Source organism: Sceloporus occidentalis, unplaced genomic scaffold, assembly GCF_023333645.1.
Source record: "Sceloporus occidentalis isolate IW3139 unplaced genomic scaffold, rSceOcc1.0.p SCAF_12, whole genome shotgun sequence".
NCBI lineage: Eukaryota > Metazoa > Chordata > Lepidosauria > Squamata > Phrynosomatidae > Sceloporus > Sceloporus occidentalis.
In genome coordinates, this window is record NW_028316992.1 from 13,400,699 (window position 1) to 13,411,214 (window position 10,516).

General features: G+C 47.2%; 1 protein-coding gene across 1 annotated transcript; it reads left to right on the forward strand.

Moving 5' to 3' along the window:
• The first annotated feature begins 775 nt into the window (after nucleotides 1-775).
• LOC149305301 (uncharacterized) lies at nucleotides 776-8,917 on the forward strand. Its single transcript, XM_089477993.1, has 4 exons — nucleotides 776-800; nucleotides 2,018-2,185; nucleotides 3,031-3,151; nucleotides 7,671-8,917. The coding sequence occupies exons 2-4, from the start codon at nucleotides 2,111-2,113 to the stop codon at nucleotides 8,822-8,824; spliced, it is 1,350 nt and encodes a 449-aa protein (XP_089334119.1). The 5' UTR covers nucleotides 776-800; nucleotides 2,018-2,110; the 3' UTR covers nucleotides 8,825-8,917.
• Nucleotides 8,918-10,516: the final 1,599 nt, after the last annotated feature.

Consider the following 10,516-nt stretch of genomic DNA (forward strand, 5'->3'; position numbering starts at 1 on the left):
GTGTAGTGGAGTCTCCTTCCTTGGAGGTCTTTAAGCAGAGGCTGGATGGCCATCTGTTGGGGATGCTTTGATTGTGATTTCCTGCATGGCAGAATGGGGTTGGACTGGATGGCCCTTGTGGTCTCTTCCAACTCTATGATTCTATGATTCTATGAAGGCACACATTACATGCGCACACACACAGGAGGCAAAAGGCTGACAAGCAGCCAAAATGGGGAATTGGGATGACAGCAGAGGACTCTTCTTTTCTAACCGGTTTAAAGAGCTGCTATGGCTGCCGGGGCTCTGCCCTTGGCCCAGTCCCCTCCCTGGCAACTTGCTTTTCTTCGGCTTGAAGAGACCTGCATGGAGCTCCTCCTTCTTCCCAGCCTTGCAAAGGAGGTTTGGGATGTAACTTGCAAGGCTCATCTCTCCCCATTTCTCTTTCTCCCTGCCTTCCTCCTGATCCCTCCTTCTTCCCTCCCTTCCCTCCCTCCTCCTTTCCCCCCTCTCTCTCTCACACACACCCCTTCCCTCACTGCAGTCGCTCGCCTGCCTGCTTCCCTGCCTCCCTGCCTGTCATTCTTTCAGCCAATCAGGAGACGGAGGCGGCCTTGGTGGAATATGTTCTCGGAACGGTTTCAGGAATCGCTGTGCGGTAAAATGCAGTTCTGATCACGTTCTGATCACGTTCTAGTTTACTAATGCAGTAATATCTGTTCCAGGAACGTTCTCATCACGTGATGATAGGAACGTTCTCAGAACGCAGTGCGATAATCTCCCAAGAAGGAGGCCAGGCTCCTTGGGCCAAAAGGAAGGAAGTGTGTCTCTTTGTGTGACTTTTGTGTCTATATTGTGTCAGGGTTTTCTTGTTACACAGCTCTGCTCCTTCTGGGGAACATGGGTTTTAAAAGGGGTCAGAAACAGGGAGGATAGTTTTAATACAAGCCTTATTCTTCTTCTTCACAAACATGGGGCTTTGGCTTCTAAGAGGAGGCTAGTCCCCCAAACAAGGCCAAAAGTGGCTCCTTTGGGAGGTTTTAAACGTCTCCCCAGTTTTCTTATTAAGAGATTTTCAGGCAAGAAGGAAGGAGACAGACTGACCATCTCATATTACCAAGAATGATGTATACAATCATACAAACAAACAACAACAAGAAAAAGAATAAGGATTAGACAGAAAAACTGCTTATATTTTTGAAAAGCAAAACCATTTTTACAGGAGAAAAATTCGACTTGGGTGCTTCTATCCTTTTACAACAGACCTAGGTTTTATCTGCATTATAGAAATGATCCGGATCGAAGCCGGTTTAAATCTGCTGGCTCCATCCTATGGAATCCTGGGATTTGTAGTTTGTTGTGGCATGAGAGCTCTGGCAGAGAAGGCTAAGTGTCCCAAAGGCAAAATCCCAGGATTCCATAGCACTGAGCGGTTAAAGTGGTGTCAAAGTGCCTTATTTCTACAGTGCGGATGCAGCCTTCTTGGGAAAGGGGCTGATGGTGGGGAAAAGCACTGGGGACTCTGGAGGTTTCAGCAGATTATTTGTTCATTTATTTATGATGCACTGATTTCACATCTAGCTATAGGGACATAACCAGGGCCCTCTCCAAATTCCCATCCCCTAATCCAGTGATGGTGAACCTCTTAGAGGCCGAGTGCCCAAACTGCAACACAAGACCCACTTATTTATTGCAAAGTGCCATGTCCCTCTGGCTTTCTAGTAACAAACTCTGGCAAACTCTGTGCTGGGGCGATGGAACATGTGCACACAGAGAGGGCTCTGAGTGCCTCCTCTGGCACGCGTGCCATAGGTTTACCATCACACTCTAAGAAGGCATGGAGTATCTGTTGTGTAGGGGAGCTAGGTCCAGGGGGCTTTGTTTGGTGCAGAGGGAGGAAGGGCATGCCCACCTCTGCATCGGCCCAAAGGAGGCATATGTCACCTGCGTATATAACCAGCAGGATGCCATTCTCTATGTCTTTGAGTGCTGCAGGGTTTCTCGCCAAGCAGATCCTAACCCTGGTCCCTTTTCTCAGGAACCTCATCTCGGCCTCCTTGGACACGGCTTTGGGGCCTCTCTTCCTGGAAGTGACCCAAGTGCAGGACCACCAGGAACCCCTGTCCGCCTGATGGCCGACACAGAGGCCAAGCGAAGGGAGTTGGGCTCCAACAGAAAGAGGCTGCCGAGGAACAATAGCTCTTCGGTGAGTCACTATCCTAATAGCTTCATCTGTGTCACTGCTGGGTCAATTTATGAAAGGAAGCAAATAAAATACTGTCCGAGTTTGGCAGAGACAGTCCTGGTTAATCCTCTGTCACCCCATTATTTCGAGGGCTTTTAAAATGTCCTGGTTTCTTTCTCCTCCTCCCACTTTCCCCTTTCTTCAGCTCATTTCAATTTCTGCATAAGGAGTGCCAAGGAGTTTGCAGCCCATCAACTCAAAAGTGGGGAGAGGAGAGGAAAGAAGGAAGATATGGCCCTTCCCAGGAGGCTGAAGCAAAAGCAAACTGCTGTGCCCTTCCTAGTTTGCGTGATCTTCCTCATAAACAACGTTGGCCATCTTCACTGCCTTCTGGGTTGCTTGTCCACGTGTGTCTTGCTTTTCCAATCTGTGAAATGTTGGGGGCTATGGGAGAACATCTCTGGATCTAAATATGGGGTGGGCCCAGTGGCCCTCAAGCCCAGAGTGCTCCCCAGAACTGTTATTAAAAACAACGTTTGCCTCTCAAATGTGGCAAGAAATATCTAAATGCACCATAATTCTTTGGTGGCTAAATGTACTGTATGTGTTGGGATAGTCAGTCTCCTAATCCATCATCAGTATCCCAGCCATGGCCCAAATTATATTGTGTGTTATATTGTATATTATATTGGAAAGATTCAAGATAAACTGAGTCTCAAAGGCAGTAGCTTTTTTCTTGCTGACAGAATTTAAAGTTTATTTCCTGGACTGAATTCTAAAGTGATCAAATAATATTTGGATGCACCATGTGCTTTCCTCCCCTTTTGCTGAGTCACTCTGTGGATGAGGGCTATTTTCTGTTGCAGGTGACCTTTGCGGATGTGGCGATATATTTCACCGAGGACGAATGGAAACTGTTGACGAAGAAGCAGAGAATTATGTACAGTTATATAATGATGGAGAATTATGAGAATGTGGCCTCTGTGGGTAAGGAACCGGAATCCACAAGCATTATAGAATCATCGAGATGGAATAGACCACAAGGGCCATCCAGTTCAACCCACTTCTGCCGTGCAGGAATACACATTCCAAGCACTAGCCAACCTCCAGTAGTGGAGGCTCTTAACTGACTGGTTTGTGAGCTTTGGGTGGCAGACATGCCCCCGGGGGGAGAGGCATATGTGAACAGTGGAGAATAAGGCAAGAGGTACCTTGGCAGCCAGACTGTTTAGGGGCTGAAGGGGGAGGAAAGGGTAGGAGTGTGGAGATAGTTAACGATGGAGGGAAAAGGTTTAGACACTTCAGAGACTGCTTAGATGTGTTAATGGACGCATCTGCCTGAGTTTCTCAATAGACCTTTTGGTGCAAGCAAAGGACTTTTTAATTCTGAAACTTAGGCGGGTTACAGACCGCCATTAGGGATGTCCTGAGGATGTCCCAGTTTGAAAAAGGGGCATCTCTTCCAAACGCCCCAACCCTATCACGGACAGAGTCCATGACAAATGGCCGTTCCACACGGCCGCCGCCATATTGACGTAGTGGACACTGTGCGTCCGCACGCCGTGCCCCAGAAGTGACGCCGCGAGTGCGCAACTAGTGCCTCGCAGCGTCTCTTCCGGGGCCCAGGAAGGAGCGCGATTTCTGCTCTCCTTCCTCGGAGCGTACACGAGCCGCGCGGTTTGGCCGCTGCAGCTCCTGGACGCTGAAAGCGGAGGCGGCGCCAGACCGCCGCAATCCGGTGGTCTGTAACGCGCCTTAGTTCTGCCCCCAGATATCACACCAATTCTAGGATTTTGTGGGAAGACAGCATAGAGATTAATGCATTTCTCACTGAAATGGTACTCAGCACATCTCTGAGTATGTTTCCACCTTTTTTGGCCCTCTTCCAGCCTTTTCAGGCTCTGGAGAGGCTTCTTGGGGAAAAGACCTCCCTTGGCCCTGCAATGGCTCAGAGAAGGCCCAACAGTGTCAAAATGGCCTCCACTTCCCCAAAGGGATGCAATACTTAGGGTCAAAATATGATTTCTATTTTATGGCAATACAATGTGCAGTTGCCCCTGAGATACCCTGGGGGCCCATGTGATGCCCCCCCCCCCCATGCCCAATAGTAGCCCAGCCCTGTCTTAGAGATGTCTTAAGACTGTTTTAAGGCTGCTCCCTGGTGCTTGATCCTCACCAAAATTGGAGACCAGGTCCCAGCCCCCTTGCTCTGCCTTTCCCATTGGGTTATTTGTATATTGATTATTCTACCTTTCTCAACAAATGAGCCTCAAAGTGTCTCTTTTATGCATCACATAAATGGGTGTGTATCTGTGATAGAGAGAAGGAGCAAATGTGAAAAATAGAAAGGCAGGAAAGAGATGGTGAAGTTGAAATTCTGAAGCAGTACAGATGAGCAAGAGGGAAGGTTGGAGAGTGGAGGGAGAAAGGGAAGGGGATTAGGCTGGGGGGGGGGGGATGAAATGAACAGATATAGGATGGGGGACACCTGGCTGAATGAAACTACGTGTGAAAGGGATCTAGGAGTCCAAGTAAACCACAAGTTAAAGATGAGTCAACAGTGCGATGCGGCAGCTAACAAGGCAATGCGATCTTAGGCTGCATCAATAGAAGAATAGTATCTAGATCAAGGGAAGTAATAGTTCCACTCTATTCTGCTTTGCTCAGGCCCCACCTGGAATACTGTGTCCAGTTCAGGGCACCACAATTCAAAAAGGATATGGAGAAACGAGTGTGTCCAAAGGAGGGCAACTAAAATGGGGAACGGTCTGGAAACCATGCCGTATGAGGAACGGCTTAGAGAGCTGGGAATGTTTAGACTGGAAAAGAGAAGGTTAAGAGGTGATATGATAGACCTGTTTAAATATTTGAAGGGATTTCATATCGAGGAGGTAGGACACTTCTTTTCTGTTGCTCCGGAGACTAAAACGCGGAGCAATGGATGCAAGTTACAGGAAAAGAGTTTCCACCTCAACATTAGGAGGAACTTCCTGACAGTAAGGGCTGTTCGACAATGGAACAAACTCCCTCGGAGATGTTCGTGGAGTCTCCTTCCTTAGAGGTCTTTAAACAGAGGCTGGATGGCCATCTGTCGGGGATGCTTTGATTCCTGCATGGTAGAATGGGGTTGGACTGGATGGCCCTTGTGGTCTCTTCCAACTCTATGACTCTAGACCTCTGGGAGCCAGGAGGGAAAGGCAGGAGCAAAGCCAGGATCGCCTAGCTCTGTGCGGAAAGGAAGGGACCTCTGGGAAGGGCCAGGAGAGGGGCCTTGGGGATTGGTAGGAAGCCTCCAACCTGATAGATTTTAATAATAATAATAATAATAAGTTTTATTTGTATTCCCCCCCCCCCCCCCTCTCGCAACGGATTGAGGTGGTATTGCAACCATAAAATAGCCACAAAACAACGATAGCATCCAATTTACACACAGTAAAACAACCAGTTGCCAAAAACTCAATTCGGGACAAATAAAAACATCGTTTAAAATGCACAATTGTGATCAGAAGTGGGATTTTTCCTTAAGTTCTTTACAAGAGGTCGGGTGGGTAAGCTTGCTGGAAGCGATCTGTCTTAAGTGCTTTCTTGAAAGCATCCAAGATGGTGATAAGAGGGATCTCCTCCAGCATGTTGTTCCATAAATTGGGGACCATGGCTGTGTATGCTCTGTGAGAAGTTGTTCTTAGACTGCTCTTTGTTCTGAGAGGGCGGGACAGATTGTGTAGGGAGAGGCGTTCCCTCAAGTAGCTCAGGCCCAAGCCATGTAGGGCTTTAAAGGTAATAACCAACGCTTTGTATTGCGCCCGGAAGCTAATTGGCAGCCAACGTAGAGATGTTAGAACTGGTGTTATATGGCCTGACCTAGATGTTCCGGTGACCAATCTGGCTGCTGCGTTTTGAACTAACTGAAGCTTCCGAACTTGTTACAACGGTATCCCCATGTAGAGCACTGAACCTCAGAACTGAACTTGAAATCAGGCCCTTGTTTTCATACATATTAAGGGTTCCATTTAGGAATTATGAGCAATGTCTATGAAGAGAGGAAAAGGTAACACAATAATCCCTTTTTCTCTCATGTTTCTTTTCCAACCTGAGCTTGCTTAGTTCCGTGGTTGATTCCAGAGGCCCTTTGTCACTCGAAATGCTGGAGTCTGGGTAGGACACCCACAAGTGCTATGCTTTTAGGGGAATTTCATACTTAGCTCAAAGGAGAGAGTGAGGCTACAGTGACCCCGGGATTCATCCCAACTATACCAGACCCAGAGGCACATAGAACTCCAGAGGCATTTCCAATAGGTTTTTGTGTTTTATTTAGGGGGAAAGCAAAATACACGCATACACACACATATACACATATAGGTGTTCACGCACACACACAAGAACTGGGTAACAAAGGTGGGGGTGGTGAATAGTGTAAGGCTTTGCTAATGGTAATATCTAGATTCCAATTGCTGAGGGTCCAGAAAGGAGAGAGAAGTCAGTAACTCCAATGGCAAGTGGGGCTGGTGAGTGCAGTGAGGTGTTTAGCAGTGTAAACCAACGGAGCGTCTGTCTGCAACTGGACTGACGCTGAAGAAGAGCCAGTTGGGGCTGATATTTATACTGAAATTGTTGCTTAGGGGCGGAAACCGAGCTTTCGAAAAGGTTTAAATTGCTTTAGGATGTTTCCTGGGTGGGGAAAGAATTGTATGAAACTGAAATAAATGCAATGGGTGCTTGGCAAAAATACCTCAGCCAAACAGGATAGTCACACTGGCTCTTAGCTCCTTCTTGGCTCTGAATTCTGGTCCCATTCACAAGCCAATGTATAGCACAGTCTGAAGGCAACATTCCCAGAGCTCAACAATAACATAGCAGAGTACAGAAGCAAATCTCCAGATATATAGGCATTGGCAATGCACTGACCACTTTCCACACTTAAAAATAACTGACACACAGTTGATTTCCTCCAAGTCCTTGGAGGTTCTTTAGCTTGCGTTGCAATATAAAACAAATATTTGCAAGCTCTCCTCTCTGACTTCCATCAACTTCACAATCTCTTCTACACCCAACACCAACCCACATCAATCCGCATGTGCGCTGTATACTGTATTGGTTGTGAGTCATCTCCTGGTGCCACACAGCATGAAGCATCCTCTGCAGTTAGCTTGCATCATGCCATGTGCTCTGACTCAACACTCTCTGGCAGTCTCACAGGAAATGATGCCACTTTTCAATTAAAATAGTTTTACATATATTTAATGAAATATTTTTCACTGGCCTGACTATCTGCTTCTACTGATTTCTTCATGGCAGTTCCCCTTCAATCTCTTCTTTGGTAGCTCCTATGAGTAAGAATACAATCATTATATGGATTTGGGGGCATCCAGAACAGGTTCATGCTCAGGTCACTCACACCAATTTTATTAATTTAATCTCAAATAGGGAGGGGTGAACGTGGGGCTAAATCGTGGGGTAACACTTTCCTGGCTTTACACTGTGATTCACTCATTGTCCTCTTTTACAGAAGAATTTGTCGGTCACAAGAGAGTCCACACAAGAAAGAAGTCACATAAATGCCAGCATTGTGGGAAATATTTTGCTTACAAGTCAGTCCTAGTCATGCATCGGAGAGTCCACACAGGAGAGAAGCCACACAAATGCCAGCATTGTGGGAAATGTTTTACTTCAAAGGCACACCTAGTGATACATCAGAGACTCCACACAGGAGAGAAGCCATTCAAATGCCAGCATTGTGGGAAATGTTTTACTTCAAAGGGACACCTAGTAATACATCAGAGACTCCACACAGGAGAGAAGCCATACAAATGCCAGCATTGTGGCAAATGTTTTTCTTCAAAGTCAGACCTAGTGAGACATCAGAGAACCCACACAGGAGAGAAGCCATACAAATGCCAGCATTGTGGGAAATGCTTTCCTCAGAAGTCACAGCTAGTGAGACATCAGAGAGTCCACACAGGAGAGAAGCCATACAAATGCCAGCATTGTGGGAAATGCTTTCCTCAGACGTCACAGCTAGTGAGACATCAGAGAGTCCACACAGGAGAGAAGCCATACAAATGCCAGCATTGTGGGAAATGTTTTTCTCAGAAGCCTCACTTAGTGACACATCAGAGATTCCACATAAGAGAGAAGCCATACATATGCCAGCATTGTGGGAAATGTTTTGCCTACAAGTCAGTTCTTCTCATGCATCAGAGAGTCCACACAGGAGAGAAGCCATACAAATGCCAGCATTGTGGGAAATGTTTTTATTCGAAGTCAAACCTAGTGATACATCAGAGAGTCCACACAGGAGAGAAGCCATACAAATGCCAGCATTGTGGGAAATCTTTTACTTCAAAGTCAGACCTAGTGAGACATCAGAGAACCCACACAGGAGAGAAGCCATACAAATGCCAGCATTGTGAGAAATGTTTTTATTCGAAGTCACACCTAGTGATACATCAGAGAGTCCACACAGGAGAGAAGCCATGCAAATGCCAGCATTGTGGGAAATGTTTTTATTCGAAGTCACACCTAGTGACACATCAGAGAACCCACACAGGAGAGAAGCTATACAAATGCCAGCATTGTGGGAAATCTTTTACTTCAAAGTCAGACCTAGTGACACATCAGAGAGTCCACACAGGAGAGAAGCCACACAAATCCCAGAAATGAACTAACACTCTTTTTGTCAGTAAGGAATGGAAAAAATATATTTTCAATCCAGCAGTGCTAAGAAAAGACTGTTGTGATTTTGTTTGTAATGTTTGTCTGTCCATATGTCTATGTTAAGGTTGTATTTTGTTAAGATTGGGTTTTAATTGCTAATTGTATAGATAATGACTTTGGGTTGTAAATTTGGCTGCGGATTGTGGGTCGTGGTATAGGTTAGGCAGATGGAGGGCTGGGATTTATTACAGCTGGTTAAAATAGTTATGGGGATGATAGCTTTTGGAATTTGTGGGATGTTGGCTAAAGAAAGTTGGAGGCAGAAAGGGCCTAATTTCAGGAATGGCAAAGGGGGGCTTGTTAACTGTGGGGCATAGACTGTGGGAATTGGGGGGGGGGCTAGGTTTGGAAGAGGGTGGAGTTTTAGGTTTTGGGGTTTTAATGTCTTGTTTGGATGGGAGTGGGCAGTTCTGGCTTAGACACTGAATTTCTGTGTGTTCGCAATAAAGTTCTTTGCTATTTCAACACACTGGACTCTTTGATGCACAGAAGTTCTGAATTTGCCCAAAACTGACCCTTTCTTCTCTCCTCCGTCCTCAGCTCCATTCCCAGCCATAAGAACAGCAGAGGCAAACACACAAACATCCAGGATACACAGGGACAGCTATATTTCCAAACTAGAGCCTTCCTTTCATGCCTTTCCCTCCTGAGTCCAGCTCTGCACCTTGGGCTCTATTGTGGTCTCCTCAAAGGAAGAAAGGAAGGAGGGAAAGAAGGGGAGGCCTCTGAAGCCCAGGCACAAACCTTTCTTTCCCACAAAGACCGCCAGCAGAATAAGCAGTAGCATCTCGGCCCTGGCGATCCTGCGCATGCTGAGGAGGGGCCTTTGGGGACATCTATGTATGCACAGTCTCAGCCCCTGAAGCCATTGCTGCCCTCATAGTCTATTCTGAGGAGGGATGGAAGTGGGGAGAGCCCTTGTTCATTCAGATAAATGGCTGGAGGGTTTTCTGGGAAGCCTTTGGGGGTTATAAGAAGGAAGGTTTCTTTGGGGATTCTCCCCCCAAAGAAAGGCAGGAGGCCTGCCAGGCCTCCTCTCCCATTTTCCTTCCCTGCCCCCTCCTCGGGGGATTCCTTTGGGCCCAACTACTTGGGGGTTATTATGAGAAGAGGGCAGGGGGGACCCTTGGAGAGAGACATGGCCATGGAGGGGAGGGGGATCCAAAGGTAAAAAGGGCTTTGAGGAGCCCCCTCCCTCCTGGAAAGTGGGGCAGAGGAGAGACCCTCCCTTCTGAAGCCTCATTTGGGGAAGAATTTTGTGCCAAATAGCATCACTCAGGATAGCATTAGATATAACATTTTGGGGGGAAGGATAAGTTTTCTCTGGAGTCCTGGGGGAGAGGGCCTCTAGGGCGGGGGGGGAGAAGAGCCAAAATCTAGGCCAAAGCCAAGAGGAGGGAGACGGAGGGGCCTCAAAGCTCTGGCAATCCCCTGGCAACCTGGGAACTAGGTTTAGAGGCTCATACGATCCGGATTGGGCACCCTCCCTCACATACTTACCTTTTCCTTCACAAAACCCCCGCAGAGGAGGACCAACAGAGAGACCCACCGCCCCAGAAACATCCCCCCCCCCCCAGTTCTGGGAGCATACTGAAAGGGCCTTGGACCCCCTTGAAGGGATGCAATAATAATAATAAT

Excerpts from the sequence above, each read along its gene's own strand:
- LOC149305301 (XM_089477993.1), top strand. The coding sequence starts at position 2,111 with ATGGCCGACACAGAGGCCAAGCGAAGGGAGTTGGGCTCCAACAGAAAG. Across the intron at positions 2,186-3,030 it reads CGAGGAACAATAGCTCTTCG|GTGACCTTTGCGGATGTGGC; the intron begins GTGAGTCACTAT and ends TTTCTGTTGCAG. Across the intron at positions 3,152-7,670 it reads TGAGAATGTGGCCTCTGTGG|AAGAATTTGTCGGTCACAAG; the intron begins GTAAGGAACCGG and ends CCTCTTTTACAG.